This window comes from Salminus brasiliensis, chromosome 13 (genome assembly GCF_030463535.1).
Source record: "Salminus brasiliensis chromosome 13, fSalBra1.hap2, whole genome shotgun sequence".
Lineage (NCBI taxonomy): Eukaryota > Metazoa > Chordata > Actinopteri > Characiformes > Bryconidae > Salminus > Salminus brasiliensis.
In genome coordinates this window covers 3,701,384-3,723,972 of record NC_132890.1, presented here as the reverse complement: position 1 = coordinate 3,723,972, position 22,589 = coordinate 3,701,384, and the positions used below count along the sequence as shown (strand labels likewise).

The following is a 22,589-nucleotide window of genomic DNA, read 5'->3' as shown; positions in this document are numbered from 1 at the left end:
TCATTTTTACCCCAGACCCCGGACTCCCGAAGGACAACCTGATCCGACCTGAGCGACAGGGTCATGGGCAGCCAAGGTTCACATGGGGAGGTGTGTGGGGAGTGAGGTCTAGCCCTTGTGGTCTGATCTTACAGAAGATCTACTGTAACCCAATCGACTGAAAAAGGTTAATGCTGGTTGTTGATGGTTTCGAGGTGCTTTGGGTGGCAGAAGGAGGACCTAAATACCACAATATTAGTCAGGTGGTTTTAATGTTATGACTGATTGGTGAACTTTCACTTGAGTAGACTGAGTGCATCCAGTGCGTGTGGTTTCACCAGTAGTGGGGCCTCTAAACTCGAATCTTGCCTAGGACCTAGGGCCTTGCTCAAGTATTTCTGCTGCCAAAACAGCTCTGTCCCATTGAGGCACAGACTCAGTGAAGTCTAGCACCAAGACAGTAGATCTGTTAGTTGTCCCGTGAGCTCTGAGGTGGGGTCTCATGTACAACCTTTCCTGTCCGGAAAGGGCTATAGTTAGCTAGCCATTTTTACCCCAGACCACTGTCTAGAACATGCTAGTTAGCTAACAGTTAAGCTAGCTTGCCAGCTAGCGTTATAGATCCTTACATCCTCAGGTTCATGAAAAAAGGACACGGGTTGTATGATATAATGCACTTTTGCACGATATGGTATGCAGTGGATCAAAATTATGATGCTTGACAGCATAGCATTTTAGCAACTTCATGCTGAGTTACAGGGATGCTGGAGTCGCAATCATCACCCAGTTTGTTGTCGGTCATGTTTCTAATTTTTCAGTTTATCGATTTCTGCAGTTTGTAGGGCTGTATGATTGACTAGTTTGTAGTCCTGACAGAAAAAAACAATTGAATCAGAACACACACCAACAAAGTAAACGATCGAGAAAGAGAAAATGAAGGATATCATGAAAGATCAAAACATTCCAGACGTCTGATACCCATTTAATGCTGAACTTGACCTTGATTCCACTCCGTTTTTTCTGCCACTGTTCCCTCAGCTGACTCATTAGAGGTCTGGACCTTAATTTCTGTAAAGCTGCTTTGGACCAGTGCTTGATGTAAAAAATGCTAAATAAATCAAAACTCATTGAATACAGTGCTTAAAGTGGGCCGGTACTCACCAGTATGCAGTACTGGCTCTTCTATGTTTCAACAGAGAGTCAAACTCAGAGGCAAACCAATCAGAATTTGTTTTAGCTGGGGGTGGGACAGCAGACAGTCAAATTTAGAGGCAGAACCAATCAGAATCTCTATTTTAGCTGAAGGTGGGACAACAGACAATCACATTCAGAAGCAGAACCAATCAGAATCTCTATTTTAGCTGGGGGTGGGACAGCAGACAGTCAAATTTAGAGGCAGAACCAATCAGAATCTCTATTTTAGCTGAGGGCGGGACAACAATCCATCAAACTCAAGACAGAACCAATCAGAATCTCTATTTTAGCTGGGGGCGGGACAACAGACAGTCAAACTGAGAGGCAGAACCAATCAGAATCTCTATTGTAGCTGGGGGCAGGACAACAGACAGTCAAATTCAGAGGCAGAACCAATCAGAATCTCTACTGTAGCCGAGGGCGGGACAACAGACAGTCAAATTCAGAGGTAGAACCAATCAGAATCTCTATTGTAGCTGGCGACTAACAACACATGGTTAAACTCAGAGGCAGAACCAATCAGAATCTCTATTTTAGCTGAGGGCGGGACAACAGTCCATCAAACTCAAGACAGAACCAATCCGAATCTCTATTTTAGCTGGAGGCGGGGCAACAGACAGTCAAACTCAGAGGCACAACCAATCAGAATCTCTATTGTAGCTGGGGGCAGGACAACAGACAGTCAAACTCAGAGGCACAACCAATCAGAATCTCTATTGTAGCCGAGGGCGGGACAACAGACAGTCAATCTCAGAGGCAGAACCAATCAGAATCTCTATTTTAGCTGGGGGCAGGACAACAGACAGTCAAACTCAGAGGCACAACCAATCAGAATCTCTATTGTAGCCGAGGGCGGGACAACAGACAGTCAATCTCAGAGGCAGAACCAATCAGAATCTCTATTGTAGCTGGGGGCAGGACAACAGACAGTCAAACTCAGAGGCACAACCAATCAGAATCTCTATTGTAGCCGAGGGCGGGACAACAGACAGTCAATCTCAGAGGCAGAACCAATCAGAATCTCTATTTTAGCTGGGGACTAACAACACATGGTTAAACTCAGAGGCAGAACCAATCAGAATCTCTATTTTAGCAGGGGACTAACAACACATGGTTAAACTCAGAGGCAGAACCAATCAGAATCTCTATTGTAGCCAAGGGCGGGACAAGAGACAGTCAAACTCAGAGGCAGAACCAATCAGAATCTTAATTTCAATAAAAATGGTCCAAGGAAGGACTCCTGAAGGACAACCCGACCCGACCTGAGTCATGGGCAGCCAAGGTTCACGTGGGGAGTGAGGTCTAGCCCTTGAGGTCTGATCTCACAGAAGAGCTACTGTAACCCAATGCTGGTTGTTGATGGTTTCGAGGGTGGCACGAGGAGGACCTAAACACCACAATATTAGTCAGGTGGTTTTAATGTTATGGCTGATTGGTGGACTTTCACTTGAGTAGTCCGAGTGCATCCAGTAGTGGGGCCTCTAAACTCGAATCTTGCCTAGGACCTAGGGCCTTGCTCATTCCAAGTACCCCTCTCAGGACCTCTACGTTACGTGGAGGTTCTTCTAACGTGCTTACACTCACACTCACACATCCACACACACATTTTTCATGAACGGTTCCCTAAAGAACTGTCCATTGAAAGGTGCTCTGGCATCGTGCAGAGAGCCGTTATTTTTAACAGTGTAATAACTGAGGAAACAGCCCATGTGGGAGAGCAGCATTAGTGGGAGCTTTGGGTATTTACAGTATAGTGACTAAAAGGTTTCGCTGGGTGGTTATTAACTTATTAAGTCATTAAGTTCTCGTCTTAATTGTGAAAGCAGCACTTTTCTCACACGCAATGATGATTACAGCTGGCTGTGGTGAAGGCAGATCGCACACGGATCTGAGGACGCAAGCAGTCATGTGGGATGTGATGATACAGTGTTGACATTTAGTGCACTTAACATGCAAATGCTCATAAATAATGGAGACATATGTTGGTTATTAGAGCGAGGAAGCTAAAAAGCTCGCTTTGAGCATTACAGCAGCAAGATTCTCATTACGATCAACTGCGCTTTTGCAATGATTCGATGGGTTGCTATGGCAACCTTCTTTTTAAGCGATGCTACGACGAGGGCTACGAAGAGCTTCCTCGCTTACTTCATTCTTTTGTGTCCTGTGGGAGCCGGAGCGCTACCCTCTCATTACGGCCGCACGCTGCTTTCAGGCGGTGCGTAAACAGGCCGGCTAAACACCTCCTCCTCACCATTGGCGACGCTGTGAGTGGAGGGAGGGACGGAGGCTCGAGCGTAGCGTGCAGGAGAGGAAACGGGAGCGCGTAAACTGGCACATGGAGCGGTCATTAAGTATTTACATAGCTAGAAGTGAGCGGGCCAGTGGAGGCCTATAAAAGATGTAGAGGGCAGAGGAGGGTCTCTGAACTCATTACTTCGGCTGATCAGATTTCCACCTCGGCTTTGTGCAGCACCACCGCGCTCTCTGAGCACGGGGATCACATTCAGAATCAGAAGCCGGTGACCCAGACACAGGCCAGGCCCAGCCATCGCACACACACACACACACACACACAGATCACACACAAATGGCTTTTTAAATGCCTGACAGGAAAAAAGAAGTTTCAAGTGCAGAGACACTATGTGGACAAAAGTATTGGGACACCTGCTCATTTCAACAGTTTCTTCCAAAATCAAGGGTATTAAAAATAGGTTATCCTGCTTTGTGCTTGTCTCTACACAATTCCACTGCTCCACAGCTTCAATGCCAGGGGGCTTTATATCCCTCTACAGCCCACGCCTGGCATTAGGCAGCATGGTGCCAATAGGCTCACAATTATCTGCTCCAGAGTCCTACACTATTGGCAGTACTTCTCTGCAGGGACTAGACAAGCTGTGTGTGTGTGGGCAGCAATGGGTGCAACATAAATTAGCTGAATGCATTCATTAGAAGGGGTGTCCACAAACCTTTGGACACATAGTATGTACGATATGTGGGTTCTGTGAGCCGCCGCCAGTACCGTAAACCAACCAATGAAGGCAGAGCTTATCATTTTGAAGGGTGTCCACAAACTTTTGAACACAGTGGATAATATGGGGGTTCAGCGAGCCATAGAACAACCTAAAATACTATGTACTCTCATAACTCTATTCTGCTAACTTTATTCTCATAACTCTATTCTCACAACTATTCTCACAACTCTATTTTTATAACTATTCTTATAACTCTATTCTTATAACTCTATTCTGCTAACTCTATTCTTAAAACTTTATTCTGCTAACTCTATTCTCACAACTCTATTCTCACAACTCTATTTTTATAACTATTCTTATAACTCTATTCTGCTAACTCAATTCTCATAACTCTATTCTCATAACTCTATTCTCACAACTCTATTCTCACAACTCTATTCTTACAACTCTATTTTTATAACTCTATTCTTATAACTTTATTCTACTAACTCTATTCTCATAACTCTATTCTCATAACTCTATTCTCATAACTCTATTCTTATAACTCTAATCTGCTAACTATTCTCATAACTCTATTCTCATAACTCTATTTTTTATAACTCTATTCTTATAACTCTAATCTGCTAACTATTCTCATAACTCTATTCTTATAATTGTATTCTCATAACTCTATATTCATAACTGTTTTTTTGGGCAGTTTGTAAAGTGTAATATAGTTAATAGTGTGACTCCTGCTCTGCTCGGGGGTTGGGTATGTTTAGGTGGAAACAATAGGACAATGCAGGGAGGGTATTATTGATCTCTATCCTGAGCTTCAGCAGCTCATCAGTATGGGAGAAGTCTCGGCTGATGACTTAGTTTGCCCTCATAATGAGCAATTAATGCCACACCAGACAAGAAAAGAAGGACGTGATGACTCGTTCATTCTGCTCAGAGTGAGCGAGGCATCTGGGCCTCTGCGTTATCTCTCCAGAGCCAGTGAATAAACAGACCCTCATTTATTAGCCCATTTTCCTTCAAACGAACAGAAAAAGACCATCTATCAACATGCAGCTGTGCAGTTTAATCCATGCAGGTTCCTATTCTTTTGTTTTGTGAGACAATCATCAGCCAATTAACACGTTAGGCCAGATATTGCTCATACACTTACAAATAAAGGCTCCACGAAGGCTTGCTGAAGTGACTGGTGGAGTGTATACCCACCTCTGAGGACAGCATACGCACCTAAAGATACATCAGCCCTGCTTTGGTGTCTAAGGTTCACATGATGTCCATTGATCCATGACCTCTTATTGTTCAGCTATTCCCATGAAATACAGTTTGACGTTCTAGGGCCCATTAACAGAGGGGTCAAGTAACAAAGTACAAATACTAAGTTACTTTACTTAAGTAGAAATGTAGGTTATCTAAACTTTACTGGAATAATTATTTATTTTTTAGCCGACTTCACTTCTACACCTTACATTTACACCCAATTATCTGAATTTTCTCCTCCTTACATTTTAAAAACAGCCTCGTTCCTCCTATTTCCTAGTGCACTATAGACCCCTGTGGCGCGGCCAGAGCTTTCGGCCTTTGTTTTCCTTCCATTACTTTTACTTTTCTACTTAAAGTCGTTCTGAAACCAGTACTTTTACACTTTTACTGGAGTAAAAAAGCTTAAGTTGATATTTCAGCTTCTGTAGAAGTCCTTTTAAACCCTTGTATCTCCACTCACTTCTACCTGAGTAATGAAGGTCAATACTTTTGATGCCATTGCCCATTAAAGACTGTATGGTAGCGTTCTCATCTGTATGGTAGCGTTCTCTTTCTGACGCTGGCCAACAAAGCCCAAAATGGACCAGCCCCTTCCCTACCTGATGGTAATGATCAATCCCTAATCCATACCAAGAGCCCCTTGAACTTCAAGCACGGCTCGGCTTTACCCACCATCCTTTAAGACTTAGGCATGGAACATTCCGTCCTGGAACCAAGGTGATGGAACAGTCAGTGTCTTGAAGACCCATCTCTTTCAGGAGCATCTAATTCAGCCCTTGGTAAAGACTTACAATCGCTCCTAAACATCCCTTACATCCCTGCACACTGTAGCTTAAACTATAGTGAAAAAAGTATTGGGACACCTGCTTATTGTTTCTTCTGAAATCAGGAGTTGATCAAAAAGAGTTGATCCATCCTGCTTTTGTTGGAGTAACTGTCTCTACAGTCCAGGGAAGAATGCTTTCTGCTAGATTTTGCGAGAACATGGCTGTAAGGATTTGATTGCATTAAAGATCTGAGGTCAGGATGTTGGATGATGAACACCACCCCACATCATCATCCTCAACTCCCTAACTACGCAACTCTTCCCAAAAGTACTGGATGGAGCTCCACCACCATCATTCCATGGAACATAGTTCTTCCACTGCTCCACAGCTCAACGCTGGGGGGCTTTATACCCCTCCAGCCCCACGCCTGGCATTAGGAGGAATGGTGCCAGTAGGTTCATGGTTATCTGGATGATCTGTGTGATCGTTTGTATGTAGGTATGAGTGCTGTCTTTAGTATTGGGCACTTTCTAAGCTTTAAGAGTGTCCTTAGACTTTAGTCTATTCACACTAGCTAGTAGGTTTTTTCTGAGTGGACAACTTAACACTTGTGTAAGACTTTGTGGATGAGAGCCTCTGCTAATAGTCAAAAACACATATCTCAGAAGTGTTTGAGAGAGTGTTGAGGACAAATATCTTCTGGGTTGTTTTTCGGTGTTTCAGGCTCATTATTATAAATCTTCTGTGAATCCCAAATAGGTTTATCGCCCAGTTGCAAAACACAGAGGGGGAAAAAGGGAATTTCCTTCATAGTCAGAGGAAAGATAATCATGCAAAACACACACTTTCTCTCATACATACACACACAAAAGGCAAAGCCCCTTAAGCAGCCTCCACATTCACAATCTGTACTCCAGCAGCCTGAGAGTTACTCTCTCTTTCTCCCGCCACCCCCACAGTCTCTCTCTCTCTCTCTCTCTCTCTCTCTCTCTCTCTCTCTGACTCATCCAGTTCATTCATAGACAGCACTGTTTACTACTGGACTGGTCCTGCTTCTGCTTAACCTATATACAGAAATACACTATATGCACTGTAATAAAAGTATTGGGACGCCTGCTGATTCACTGTTTCCTGTGTAGAAGAAGACTTTCTACTAGATTTTGGTGCAGCATTACTGATTGCATTCTGTGATAAGAGCGTTAGTGTGGTCAGGATGTTAGATGACGATCCCCACCTCCATCATTCCAGAGAACACAGTTCTTCCACTGCTCCACAGCTCAATGCTGGGGGGCTTTATACCCCTCTATAGCCCACGCTTGGCATTAGGCAGCATGGTGCCAATAGGTGCATGATGTTGATCTGCTCCAGAGAGTCCTATTCTATTGGCAGTACTTCTCTACAGGGACTAGACAAGCTGTGTGTGCAGCTTAAAATTAAAAGAGGTGTCCACAAACATTCGGACATATAGTGTACATTGAGGGCATCGTAGCTGCCGTCATGACTACATATTTCAGTGTGCTTTGTGACTGTGCGGCTATTGTGTCTTTAGCTAATAATGCTGGTGTGTGTCCGTGTGTGTGTGTGTGTGTGTGTGTGTGTGTGTATGCAGACAAACAGTGTTACCTGGGGTGATTTTCCTTTTATTCCCCTTTTCCTCTTGTTGTTTTTTTCCCATTGGCGGACTCTTCCACTGTAGTTTCCATGGTAACTCCTCAAACTACTGGGACCTCCCATGCCCACTCCCCAGTTAGAGGAGTGAGTGTGTGTGTGAGTGAGAGAGAGAGAGAGAGGGGGGGGTGGAGAGAGTTGGTGAGGGAAGGGAGGGGGGGGGGGTTAGAGGTAAGTGGAGCTGCTTGTCTCTTAATGGCTCAGGCTTCTTTCAATACCATTCAGAAATGCACAGAGGTCGCCATGGTTACCAGCAGGTCTGTCCACCATGTGGCTGAGTGTGCCTGGCTGCTGTAGTGGTGAGTAGCCTAAAACACACATGAAACGCACACACACACACACGCACACACACACACACACACACAGACATGCACCCCTCTCATCTCGCTCCTACCACTGCTTTGAACTGAGCTGCGAGTGTGTCCTGCTTGTTGAGCCTTGTGTTACATGCACACCCTCTTTACCTCTCTCTGTTCCTTACCTGTGATCTGGTGTTCTCTGCAGCTAAGCCTCGCAGCCTGTGCTGGGATCTCCAGTAGAGCTGTCATGATTTATCGATTCCACCCAGTGAATCTCGATGGAAAGAGTGGCTGCAAGACTGTCAGTGACGATGATCTGGAAGTTTGCAGGATCCCAGGAAAAGAATGAATGCTATGCTTTAAAGTTTGGGCACCCCTGGTCAAACAGAGACACACTCCTGCATATTTAGCATCATATAAAGCATCATTACTATTTATTTACTTGATTAAGCTATTAATTATGGCACATGCAAATGTAGCGCCACATTGCATTATATATTATATTATATTATAATGTATTATATTATATATTATTAAAAAGAACTTCTCCAGTCTCTACTGTCCTTTCCACTAGATTTTGGAGGAGCATTGCTCACCACCCCACCTCATAATCCCCAACTCCAAATCCCAAAAGTACTGGATGGAGCTCCACCACAATCATTCCAGAGTTCTTCCACCGCTCCATAGCTCAACGCTGGGGGGGCTTTATACCCCTCTAGCCCACACCTGGCATTAGGCAGCAGCATGGTGCCAATAGGTTCATGTTGTTTATCAACCTCAGATAGTCCTATTGTATTGGCAGTACTTCTCTACAGGGACTAGACAAGCTGTGTACATCTGTATCAGCAATGAGTGCAACTTAGAGTGGTTGACTGCATTCATTAGTAGGGGTGTCCACAAACATCTGGACATATAGTGGATAAATGTGATAAATTCAGCAAATAAATAGAATGTTTTCTGAAGAGGATTTATTCACTTACGTTCACTTCAAAAACCAACAAACTGCGCTAATGTTGTATATATATATATATATGTGTGTGTGTGTGTGTGTGTGTATATATATATATATATATATATATATATATATATATATATATATATATATATATATATGAGCAAATGCACCCCTACTTGTCTCCCTTAGAAACAGGCCTGTCCCCATTTTTCCCCAGGTGCATCCCCTAATCACAGCACCGCCCACCTGCTAGTTACACCTATTCCACTAGTAGCCAGCAGAGGACACACACAGATTCCAATATATATATATATATATATATATATCTGCTGTCCAGTGTCCATTCTGGATAAATAGATCAATACAGATGCTCTGCTTTTAAAAACTCTTATTTCACATTGATGTTTAATAAAATGTGTTTTATTAAACATCAACAATATGTATATATATATATATATATATATATATACACACACACACACACACACACACACATATATATATATATATATATATATATATATATATATATATATATACATGCAAACCTTGTACCTCTTTATTTTTATTTACTTTTATATACTTTTAAGTTATAAACAGAAACAAATACAAACCAATAAAACCACCAAAATGAAGCACACTGTCTTCCATTGAAATTAAGTGGTGTTATGACCCTGTGTGTGTCCCCTGCTGGCTGCTAAAGGAATAGCTATAACTAGTGAGTGGGAGGTGCAGTGATTGGGGGATGCACCTGGGGGGAAATGGGGACAGCTTTTAGGTTTATAAGGGAATTCAGACAAGTAGTGGTGTGCTTGCTCAGATCCAGGGTAGACTCCTAGGAGAGATGTTTGTTGATGTTTTAGATCTTGGCTCTCAGGGTATAGCTTGGATTGTTGGAATGTTGATCATCTGGCACCTTATTTTGAATTGTAATCTCTGTAGGAGGGGCTTACTTTCTTCTCTGGGATCTCAGCTGTAGAACAGAATATCCTAGATGACCACAGATCAGGAGTCTATAGCTTTTCATGTCTCCTAGTTACCATATATGTATATATATATATATATATATATATATATATATATATATATATATATATATATATATATATACGTAGTGTGCTATATCATTTTTGGTGCTATAATGAATCGTTTTGTTTTTACTCATGTTTACTTCTGTTTGAGGAACCATTTGTCCTAGCAAAGAGCCCTGGAAGACCCCCGTCTCCTAAGCGTGTGTGTTGTTTTGTGACTGATCATTTTCATTTGGTCATTAGTTCTTTTTAAAAGCTTCTTTCCCCCCTTTTTCATTTCTGTTCTCCGCTCTTGGACACACTCTACTGAACTCAGCCACCGTGTTTTATTTACTGAATCTCAGAACTCAGCTTATTACTGCTTTACTCTGCAGTCTCGCTTTCATACACACACACTCCCCCTCTCTCTCTCTCTGTGTGACAATCAGGACAATATATGCTAACACAATCAACCGTCTAATGGAACTTGTTAATTAATTCCTCTCAGACAGGAGCGTGCCATGTGTGTGTGTGTGTGTGTGTGTGTAAGTCTGGAAATACACCATAGTATTTCCTTCACTTTTAGTCAGACGAATCAGGGCAGATGGCTGGGAGTTTCAATTGGACGCTGTATTGAAAGGTACCAATTTGAGAGCAGAATTCAAACAGAAACCTTTCAGACTTTACAGACTTTTGCTCAGCGTTCAGTGTGAGGTGTTCCCAAACCCTCAGAAAAGTGCCAAGGCTGGTGGATCAGAATGAGCTTGTGATGGTCAAGATCTGTGAAATTGGTAAACGCAGCACATGGGGTACTGAGTGACTCAGAAGGCTTTGATTGACAGCCATACAGTATTTAAGATCTTTGGGATTCCTCAGTTGGTCATCGTCTAGCCTAAAACCTTTTTTGCCGCTATGACTCAGTGAAGCTCACGGAAATGCTTTTATATGTAGTGGTTGGTGTGGCGCAACAGATACCACCACTACCTGCTACTGAGCTACCACACCATGTGGAAGACTAGGGTTCGATTCCCAGTCTGGGTGACAATGCTGCGCTACACCAATTGGGCAAGACTCCTAACGCTACATTGGCTCACTTCTGTAATACGAGTTATCTACAGTCACTCTGGATAAGAGCGTCAGATAAATGCTGTAAATATATATTTATACAATTATCTAATCAATCAATCCTATGATAAGGCTGCTGAGCTCCTGGGATTTTCAGCAGCAGGGCTGCTCAATCCTGGTCCTGGAGATCTACCACCCTGCAGAGTTTAGCTACCACACCTGATCCAGATAATGAAGGCCCTCAGGAGCAACTGGGTCAGCTGTGTTGGATCTGTGTTCGAACTCTTCAGGGTGGTAGATCTCCAGGACCAGGATTGAGCAGCTCTGCTCTAGAGTTTCTCAGAATGGTAGAATAAAGAAAGCACATCCAGTGATCAGCAGTTCTGCAGACGGATACGCCTTGGTAATGAGAGAGGTCATTAGAGAAGGTCTGCTCAGACTGGTTAGAGCTGATAGAAAGGCTACAGTAACTCAGATAACCAGTCTGTACAACTGTGGTGAGTAGAAAAGCACATTCAACCTTGAGGAGAATGAGCTCCTACAGTAGAAGACCACATCTGGTTCCAGAAGGATGATGCTGCAGTGGCCACTGAGGTGTTAAAGACTGGAGAAACGTAGCTTTGTCTGATGAGTCTGGATTTTGGCCGAGGAACACGGATGGTAGAGTCAGAATTTGGCATTAACACCATGGATCCATGAACCCAGCCCAGTGTCAGGAGCCCAGACCGGTGGAGGTGGTGCTGTTACACCACTTGGGCCGTTTATACCAATCAATCATTGCTTCAAGGCCTTCACAGCCTGTTTGAGTATTGTTGCTGACCATGTGCATCCCTTCATTGCTCCAATTCCTCCACATCTTCCTATGGCTACTTCCAGCTCCATGATGCACCACGTCACAAAGCAAAGGTCTTCTTAAACTGGTTTCATGAGTTTGGTGCTCTTCAGTTTCTCCCATTCACCAGATCTGAATCCAATTGAACACCATTGAGATGTGTTAGAAGTTCTCGATATAATAGAAGTGAGTAGAATTCATGCCAAGGATGACTGAGGCTGAGCAAGGGAAGGCCCTACCCATTAGGAGATGTCTTGGTTTTCCAACAAAATGCTCCCCTAAAGTTCTTCTTGACACCACTACTTATCCAAATCAGATGTTATATGATAAACTACAGCTATAATCATCCAAACCCTAAAAAACATAACATAACCATGGCTATAATGATATATATATATATATATATATATATATATATATATATATATATATGCTGTTCCTGCTTTAATCAGTCAGTGCCATTCCTTCTAGATCCACATCTATATTGATGCCAACCCTTACAAGGAAGGGAGGGAGGACTCATTTATCTGATCATTCAGATCCAGTCCAGCACTTTCCAGAAGCTCTCTTCAGTGGTGGTCAAATGACGGAATATGTACTTATAGTCAGGGTTCAGTTTGAGGTGGATGCAAGAGGGTGTCATCATCCCACCCAGTGATAAACCACCATCCTGCCTTCACATCTCCAAATCCCCACCCCATTTTTCAATGTTCTTCTGGTCTTCAATGAGATTTACTGAAGGTGCCTTCAGCAGTTCAGGAGTTCCTCAGGTCAGAGGTGCTAACAAAGCAAAGCAACTTTCTTCTATACATGTAAACAAGTGTGCAGTCGAATAACAGTACAGGAGGTACAGTATCTGACAGGGTGCTAAAAAAATGTGAAAAAGCAAGTGTATACATAAACACCCATACCAGCCCCAGCAGTAGTCTGACTCCACCATCCCCATGAGTTTTACATCGCCCACTGTCCACAATTCACTGTCCATCCATTCATAGCCTGCCGACAAATAAATGATCTGTGTTCTGGAAACGGTGACAGCAGGCCCAAATCCTGAGTCCATGTCCCCAGCTGCCAGACCCTTTACCAGCTTCTGGGCATGGTGACAGTTAAGGATTTAATATGTTTGCTTCACAAACCTGCTGTTGGCTGTGAACAAGCATGCTTTCCTTGTCTCTTTTGTTGAATGTTAGGGTTTAACCTTACAATGCCCTTCCAGCACCGCTGGCATGCAGCCCACACTACATCTACAGCATCCAGATGCTTCTAATCTAATCGTCCAAGTGATGCATTCAGTTTATTTGAGGTGTGTACATAATTTCCACCTGGATAATATACATCAGCACAGGTGGATTTTAGGGGAACCCTCATATAATTCAGATATTTGGGGCTTTTAGAGTGACCTGGAAACCAAGATACTTTTGAGATGAATCAGGGGTTGGGGAGTTGAGGATGAGGTGGCGTGGTGATCATCCAACATCTAGTAGAAAGCCTTCCCTGGACAGTAGAGACCATTAATCCAAAGAAACAATGAATGAGAAACAATGAATAAGTGGGTGTCCCAATACTTCTGTCCATATGGTGTAGTTAAGTTGCACTCTTTAAATGTACATTCTTTATCACTGCATATAAAACAACACACCTTACAAATGCATAGTTTGTCTAGTCTTTATAGAGAACCTATAACTCTATTGGCACCATGCTGCCTAATCCCAGGCGTGGGCCAGAGGAGTATAAAGCCCCCCATCATTGAGCTGTGGAGCAGTGGAGCTGTGTTCTCTGGTACCATGGGAGTGCTCCACCAAATATTTGTGGGATGAGTTGGGGGGTTGGTGATCATCATCCAACATCCTGAAAGCAATCAAATCCTTGCAGCAATGCTAAAGTCCAAAATCTAGTACAGTAGGAGTCAGTTACTCCAACAGAATCAGGATAAACTCTTAATATCCTTGATTTTGGAAGACAATCAAGAGCAGGCGTCCCAATATTTTTGTCCATGTAGTGTACGAAGCTCAAATGTGATATTAGACCTCTACATAAACAACACAGTTGATGCATGGGGCAGCGTTTGCCATATTAGACCGTCGACCACAGCGACCTGTGGGTCATCTTCTACACATAATATGGCTTATGTCTCAGGGATGGTCCCATACTGATGTACTGGGCTGCATTGGGCTAATTGGGGTTCCTCTAGGAATCCCCGGGAAGTAATTCAACTCTTATTCAAGTATATTAGTAACCTGTTAACTACACTGCAGTTCTGCTTGTTGCAGTTCTGTCTCGTTGTTGTTATATTGGGTACTGGAGAGAGAGAGAGAGAGAGAGAGAGAGAGAGAGAGCGAGAGAGAGAGCATGCATGAATGAGTGACAGAATGAACAAAAAGAAACTCACTGCATCTGAAAAGTCTATCTGGTCTGACGCCGAAGCCCATGGGGTAGTCCCGACCTCTCTCTCAGTGTCTCTGTCTGAATGGAGATCGATCTGAGTATCCTTCTCATCAGGCTCTACAGTGCTGCTGCTGTCATTTTGACGCCTGACAAGCCGCTGTGTCCTGTGATGTGACAGTATACGAGCTCGACAGTGCAAGAAATATAGGCCGATATGTTGATTAGACATGTATGTTGAACATATTATAATGCAAGCAGAGTAGAAAAGCATTTGACCTCCAATCTTTAACGTTTATTTTCATCTGAATATGTGGGAAATAGTCTATACAGCGCAGCAGCTTAAAGAACAGCAGAATAGAAGGTAAACGCCACAGGTTTAACGCCGTTCACTGACAGAAAATGCCATAGCATGGTCAACATTAACGCGTTGTGCCTCTTACTGACAGATGACGGCAGTTCAGGCTAGCCACCATCACAGCTTCAGCAACCCTGTCTTTCCCAGTCTTTCTTGTGCATGTACACTTTTAAAGATGCCTAGCATGCATTTATTCAGTGCCTTAAGGTTCCCTGATGTCCACATAGAACCTGTATGACTTTAGTTGAGGCAAAAATGCCCAGTGTGGTTTTACACTCCCATTTACAATCCTGTTAACATAACATAACATCGCATAACATTGCAAAGCCTAGCCTAATCTAGCCCAGCCTAGCTTTTAGCACTGTAACACTGTAACTTCGTAGTTTTTAAATATTCTCAAGTCTTATGTTTAGTGCTGCTAATCTGTCCTGCAGAGTGTAATTAGCCAGCTAAAAAAGGGAAAAGCCAGTCAGCTAGGGTTAGCTTACAGCCGAGCACAGATGCACCTGCTTGGCTCCCAGGCTTTCAATTCTGTTGACTCCTCCCCAGCTAACAGAGAACATTTTATTAACATTTTTTAAGGTTCTAGGAAGGTTAGCCTGTAATGTTATACACCGTTTACACCTAGTGACTTCATGTGTCTTGAATGTCGGGGTTATATCTGGATCAGGCCAAACCACATGAAAATGCATACACGTGTAAACGCACCCAAGATGTATTTAAACCAGATACAAATCCCTCCCACTACAACCGAAATACCAGTAATAATTTCTGTGCAACAAGTGAATTTGCATATTCCCTCCCATACACACGCAATCAGATTTCAGTCTGACTAACCAGAGACGTATTCGACCACCCAGTGTAAACACATGTGGCTGAAATCTGATCAGGAGACAATTCATATATGTGTAAACGGGGTCTGTGTGTTTTTGTGTAAGAGTGTGTGAGTGTGTATGTCTACGCCAAAGAGTACGTAGCCAGGTTAGATTCAGTAAGCTCCTGTGTGCTGCACTTTGGCGGCTGTATTGCTGTAGAGGTCTCCTTTGGCAGAATCCTCAGTGAATAACGTGTACACTGATTGCAGAAGTAAGGGAAGACCGGCTCTGTAAACCTGTATGAGAATGTCTGTAGAAGCCGGCCGCTGATGAGATCATAAAACAAGACCTGTCCATCATCCCAGTCCAGCTGCACTCTGACCATTCTCAGATTCTCTCTCAGACTGAGGATGATGGTGGGACCTCCAGAGGAACTAGCCCCATACAAAATATTCTTGTAATGGCATTTCCATATACCTCCACAGTAGAAGGTCCTACCCTTTGTCCTGGAACCCATCACAACACCCAGAGCCCATTGGGCACAGTTTTCCACCTTGACGTCCCAGTAGTGTTTCCCCGAGTGAAAGCCCTCAGAGCCAAGGACCCACAGATGATGGTTGTATCTCTCTGGGTTTTTAGGAAGCTGCTGGTGATCATCTTTACATTCCAAGCTGGTCAGGTCATCAGAGAGGACGAGACGCTGGTGTGCTGTGTTGGGGTCTAAAATCACTGGAGCTGGAGAGGAAGAAGGATGTAAAGATGTCAAAGAGTGAGAATGACTGGGGTTTTGGGGCCTTTTGTCGGGTGGTGTATATGTCCAAATGTTTGTGGACACCCTGTAAAATCAATGCATTCAGAGGTACTGCCAATAGAATAGGACTTGACATAAACTTATCGGCACCATGCTGCCTAATGCCAGGTGTGGGCTAGAGGGGTATAAAGCTCCCCAGCACTGAGCTGAGGAGATGTGGAAAAACTGTGTACTCTGGAATGATGGTGGTTCTACATCATTTTCAATACTTTTGAGATGAGTCAGGGAGTTGGGGATGAGGTGGGGTGGTAATCAATCAACATCCTGACCTCACTAACGCTCTTGTGGCTGAATGCAATCATTAAGTCCTCACAGCAATGCGCCAACAACTAGTAGAAAGCCTTTCCTGGACAGTAGAGACCATTAATCCAAGAACTTACTGTATCCGATCATATCTTTCATCTTCTCCCACACCCTGAACTTCAGGTTGCCCAGGTGTTTAGCCACATCTATCAGAACTCCGGAGAGGATCTCTGGATCTTCCATTTTATGTTCAGCTCTGGAAGAACATTCAGGATTGAGAGCTGCAGTAGGTTTGAACCCAAAACAGGTGAAAATGCAAAGGTTTCTGGACCCAACAAGAGGTTTAAAGTACGTACCTTTCCACAGAGGCTTTGTAGTTCTGCGAATTAGAGAAGAAAAACAAGTATTTTAATACCATGGACGTCTACAGAATCAGATTTTATGTGATTCATAAGTAATGGGACAGTGATGCAGTTTTCGCTGCTTTGGCTCTGTACTCTAGCACATATAAAATTAATAATATGAGGGTATTTGCAAGTGTAAGGGGAACCATAGAGGAATCACAGGCCAGTTTATACATTTTTGTAAATCTCACAGCCCCTGCCGTCAGTGTCACCACTAATACACATCTACATGGACTGCCTAAGCTAGAACACCTAAACACGGATGCTAACATGCACAACATGTCCACATGTTTGTGGACACCCCTTATAATAAATGCATTCAGCCGCTTTTATTTGCATCCATTGTTGGCAGAGATGTGCAAACACACAAACACACAGCCCCGGTTTAGTCCCTGCCAATAGAATAGGACTTTCTGGAGCAGATAAGTATGAACCTGTTGGCACCATGCTGCCTAATGCCAGGTGTGGGGTGGAGGGGTATAAAGCAGCGGAGCAGTGGAAGAACTGTGTTCTCTGGAATGATGGTGGTTCTCCATCATTTCCAATATGTTTCATATAAGTCAGGGAATTGGGGGTTAGGTGGGGTGGTGATCATCCAACATCCTGACCTCACTAGCGCTCTTGTGGCTGAATGCCACAGGGCATTCCTAAATCCTAAAAGTGTTGGACGGAGTTAGTTTTCCCTGTGCTGATATTGGCCTTTTTCATTTTTATTTTCCCCCAAAAAATAAACCCTTTTTTAAACCCTTACTCTGCATCTATCGTAAGAAGGCGGGGTTACACTCAGGAAATAAGTGATTGACAGCTTTGGCTGGAAGAGACCAGGTGTCTGCAGGACCTGTTTGATGCCATTTCTGTTCATTCCATGGAGTAGCTGAGTTGTAGAGGAACTTCCATGTCTTCCATTACCTTCGGCTCACTGGAGAAACAGGGAATCCAGGGGGAAAATCCGCTCTGCTTCTACACTGTAAGCTTAATGAAGGTGGTCTGAGACCCCTGAGCTTGGTCTGAGAGAAGGAGGCAGGTCTATCAATAGGTAGGCGAATCTGGCTCTGCCTCTGGTCTGTACTGCGACAATGCATATTTGACAACATGGTGGGCAGTTTTGGCTTCATTATTATAGAAGTATAGTGTCCATGTTTTCTACAGTTAATGGTTTGGCCCGTGTTTTCAGTGGGGTTCAGATGGGGGGACTGTTGTGGTTAGCCATAAATATCCCACTTTTGAAAGAAAAAGGTCCATTGTTGCTTTAGCTGCATGTTTCAGGTCATTGTCGTGTTGTGTGAAGGTGAAGTGCCAGATTTCTGAAGTGTTTGGAAGGAACTGTGTTTCTGAACACTTCAGAGTTTGTTCTACTGCTGCCAGTTCTGCTGGCAGCTGCACACGTACTTGCCTCATCTTCACAGATGAGGTGATTTGCTTTGGATTATGAGCTGTTCCTTTTTTCTTCCCAGTTCCTCATTCCTTCATTCTGCTCGCAGATTCATCTTCCGTTCAGACGTCCACAGAAATGTGGCCTAGAAATCGACAGGCTTCTTAATGCTAATGTTAATGTATAGCAAAACTTGGACTTTCTGTACTTGAGGCCTGTGGTTTGCATCTTGTCCATGTTGCAATTTGCACTATTTGGACAAAAGTATTGGGACACCTGCTCATTCATTGTTTCTTATTGAATTAAGGCTATTATCCTTGATTGATCCTGCTTTGGTTGGAGAAACTGTCTCTACTGAACAGGAAAGGCCTTCTACTAGACTTCGGAGGAGCATTGCTGTGAGGCTTTGATTGCATTTAGTGAAAAAAAGAGCATTAGTGAGGCCAGGCTGTTGGATGATCACCACCCCACCCCACAACATCTCCAACTCTCAGACTCATCCCAAACATATTGGATGGAGCTCCATCACAATCATCCCAGATAACACAGTTCTTCCACTGCACCACAGCTCAATGCTGGGGGGTGTTACACCCCTCTTGCCCTCTTACACCTTGCATTAGGCAGCATGGTGCCAATAGTTCATGTTTATGTGCTCCAAAAGTTTTATTCTATTGGCAGTACTGCTTTCCAGGGACTAGAAAACAAGCTGTGTATTGCAAAGTGTTAGCAATCAGCTACTTAAATTAGCTGAATTCATTCATTAGAAGGGGTGTCCACAAACATTTGGACATACAGTGTTATCCAAAAGCCAAATATCTCTATTGTAAACTATTATGAAGGGGTTATGGCATTGACATGGCAACTGACCACATACTGTCCACATACTTATGGTCCCCTCTAGTGTCATCAGAGCCTGCTGCACGTTCACTACACAAAACAGCTCGTTACACTCTGCACTGGACCACTCCATAACCAACACAGTACCTTAAGAAATGCTATGTCCTCAGACAGTAACTCCTCTTGTGTGGACGTGAGCACTTGGGAAAGGTGAAGGATTTCCTGGTTTACGCTGCTGACGGTGTTCCTCGCCGCTTGGCTTTTCACCTCCTCTTCCTCCTTCAGTGCAGACAAAAGGTTTTCCTCTTCGTCTTGTAGAAACTGGTGAAGTTCCTGGAACTCCTCCTTAATGCGTCTCTCAGCTTGTCGGGCCTGGCTCTAATGCGCAAAACATTAGCATCAAATGAGCTAATTGATTCATTGCCTCACTGATCGGCTCATAATACATTTCTTTCTCACCTTAATGTGCTGCGCCGTCTGATCACAAATCAATTTTGCCTTTAAAAACAAATGAAGCTTCTCCTGCAAGGGCTCCAGTTTAGAGCGCAGATTCATCTAGAATGACGAAAAGCATGTTATTCTGAGGACAAGCACATTTTACAGTACTGTGGACGAGAACAGAGACCAGGATAAGGTCATTTTGGGGGGAAATTATTATTATTATAGATAATATTTGCCTGAACCATGTCTGCACCATGTTTGGAGGGTCTGTGGAGGAACCTTTAAGCTTGGGGCAGGTGTGGTTCAGTGGTTAGAGCTCCAGGCTATTGATGACAGGGTTGTGGGTTCAATACCCAGGCTTGACAAGCTGCCACTGTTGGGACCTTGAACAAGGCCCTTCACTCTCTCTACTCCCTGGGTGCTGGAGTTGGCTGCCCACCGCTCTGGGGGTGTGTGTGCTCACTGCCCCTAGTTCACTAGTGTGTGTGTGTGTGTGTGTGTGTGTGTGTTTCGCATATTACAGTGACAAATACCTGCATCTTTACCTTTATTCTTCTAAAAACATTGTCTTGAAGGTTCCTCAAAGCACCTTAAGAGGTTCCTCCACAGTTCCGAATCGAAGAACCTCCAATAGTTCCTTAAGAATCTTATACTTTCAACAGCTGGATTTTCAATGGCAGAAATGAATGGGCTTTTTCTGAAACAAATTGGCCTGGTCACATGGTCACGTTCCGTGGTAAAAGAAATATCTTCAGAACCCGGGCAAAGAGCCTGGATTCACCTTAATCCACACCACAGACCCACTGTCCACCCATGGATGTGAGGGGTCACCCCTTAATTTCTAATGGCTGGTCATTTTTCATCATAATCAAACTATCGGCTAACAGACCAGGCTAACAGACCAGGCTAATGGAGGTGTTAACATGCACAAACCCAGACAAGGGAATGCTCAAACTAAAAGGTACTTATACAGAGAGACAAGAGGAACACCTGGGACTAACAAGTGGGCGTGGCTACAGAGGAGGCACAGGTGGGAACACTAATGAACAGGAGGGGCTAGGACTGACAAGACACTAACAGAGCCATGCGCTGGAAAGCACATGGTTACACAAAACTGAGGCAGACAGGACGTTTTTTTGTACTATATTTTAATTTTTGTATTTTTGTTCTTTGGGAAAGTTCAGATTCATTAAATTCCATCGTCTAATTAATACTGGTCAAATAGGAGGGTTAACTCACCCTGTGTTCCGCTGCTGCCTCATCCAGTGGCCTGAAGTTGTGGCTGCTGTGCATCTTAGACTCCCGACACACAACACACACAGGCTCTTTGTCCTCCAGGCAGAAGAGCTTCAGCTTCTCCCCGTGCAGGCCGCACAGTGTCTCGTGTCTTTCCGCTGAGCTCTTTCTCTCCTGGCGGAATTTGTCGCACAGCGATTGGAGTTGCAGGTTGGGGGAAAGCCGACCTTTGGGAGACGGTTTCTTGCACACAGGACATTTGAGAGATTTCTTGCTTTCCCGGTACTCCTCCAAGCATTCCTGACAGAAGCTGTGCCGACAAGGCAGCAGCACAGGATCCACATAGATATCGCAGCATAGGTGACAGGAGAGTTCCTTCTCAGTGAGGGAGGATTTCATCGCCATTTCATTATCCAGGCTCGGCTGTTCTATTTGTTGATTGTCAGGAAAGGGCGAAATACGTCTTCCCCAGATTCAGGCAGCGCGTTAGACTTGGCTTGGCTTAAAGGGGCAGGTCGAATGATCTGGAATGTCTGTTAATATTGTACTATACTCCTGAGAAGGTGGGGTTTTACAGTACGCAACAGGCTGAACTTTGAGAAGTGTGTGTGTGTGTGTGTGTGTGTGTGAAGTTTCTTCACCCATAAGTAGATAATATACTACTATCAGTAGATAACTTGCCAAGCTAAAAGGTTTTGGTTGGTAGAAGGTTACGTGAACATTCTTTACGTCATTATTTACTATTTTCATTTGATATAATTTTATTTAGATTTTAATTAATTATTTTTTTAGTTTATTCTTACAATATAATACAGGCTTTTTACATTTGGTAGGCAGATTTTAAAAAGTAACTGAACCTCATGAAAAATCAACTTTATTATTATTATTTAAATAAACTTTATTAAAAGTTTATTATCAAAGTAACTTCTGAAAATATTATATTTATTATATATTTATATTTCTAAATAAATGTTCCAGTTTTTAAGTTTGGAAGACATTTTTTGACATTAAATATTATTTTTTAGTGTGATATCAGTGTGATTACATTTCAGTTTTATCCATGTTTCTGTTATGATGCGTGGAGCTTGAAGGCAGGCGTAAACTCAGGTATTTATTAAACTAAACCAAAACACAGCAAAAACAAATTCAGACTACAAGGCTACACAAACTGGGGACATAAATACTAAAACTAACAAACTGACAGAACAAAACAAATTAAGCAAACAACAAGTACTAAGACTAACAAAGAAAGTAAACAGGGTACAAAGAAAAACACTGAAACTAACGGCTAACGGACCAGGCTAACGGACCAGGCTAACGGCGGTGTTAACACGCACAAGACCAGACAAGGGAATGCTCAAACTAAGAGGTACTTATACAGAGAGACAAGAGAAACACCTGGGACTAACAAGGGGGCGTGGCTACAGAGGAGGCACAGGTGGGAACACTAATGAACAGGAGGGGCTAGGACAGACAAGACACTAACAGAGCCATGTGCTGGAGAGTGCATGGTTACACAAAACAGAGGCAGGCGAGACAGAACAGGGGCGGATGTTTTTTTTACTGTATTTTATTTATCGTATTTTTGTTTTTTGGGAAAGTTCCAGATGTTTCCATAATGTTACTTTCTGTTTAACTGGAACGTTGTGTAAGAATGTGATGCGAAATGTGTATAACATCTCACATTTTCAA

The 22,589-nt window shown here is 43.3% G+C and overlaps 1 protein-coding gene across 2 annotated transcripts; it reads right to left on the bottom strand.

The window, feature by feature from the left end:
* Positions 1–14,667: 14,667 nt before the first annotated feature.
* LOC140574757 (zinc-binding protein A33-like) lies at positions 14,668–21,393 on the bottom strand. 2 transcript variants are annotated; one of them, XM_072694706.1, is made up of 6 exons: positions 20,901–21,393; positions 19,680–19,775; positions 19,368–19,598; positions 16,964–16,986; positions 16,745–16,863; positions 14,668–16,288 (listed from the first exon to the last, which is right to left on the bottom strand). In XM_072694706.1, exons 1-6 carry the CDS (start codon positions 21,300–21,302, stop codon positions 15,696–15,698), a joined length of 1,464 nt encoding a protein of 487 aa, XP_072550807.1. In that variant the 5' UTR covers positions 21,303–21,393; the 3' UTR covers positions 14,668–15,695. The 2 variants fall into 2 exon arrangements, with proteins under 2 accessions (XP_072550807.1, XP_072550808.1); XM_072694707.1 differs by lacking the exon at positions 19,680–19,775.
* Between the last annotated feature and the right edge of the window lie 1,196 nt (positions 21,394–22,589).

Bases quoted from the DNA above. Each gene is read 5' to 3' on its own strand.
- LOC140574757 (XM_072694706.1), bottom strand. From the start codon at position 21,302: ATGGCGATGAAATCCTCCCTCACTGAGAAGGAACTCTCCTGTCACCTA. The intron at 16,987-19,367 runs GTACTGTGTTGG...TCTAATTCGCAG, and splicing joins AGGACATAGCATTTCTTAAG to AACTACAAAGCCTCTGTGGA. The intron at 16,289-16,744 runs GTAAGTTCTTGG...CTTCCTCTCCAG, and splicing joins GAAAGATATGATCGGATACA to CTCCAGTGATTTTAGACCCC.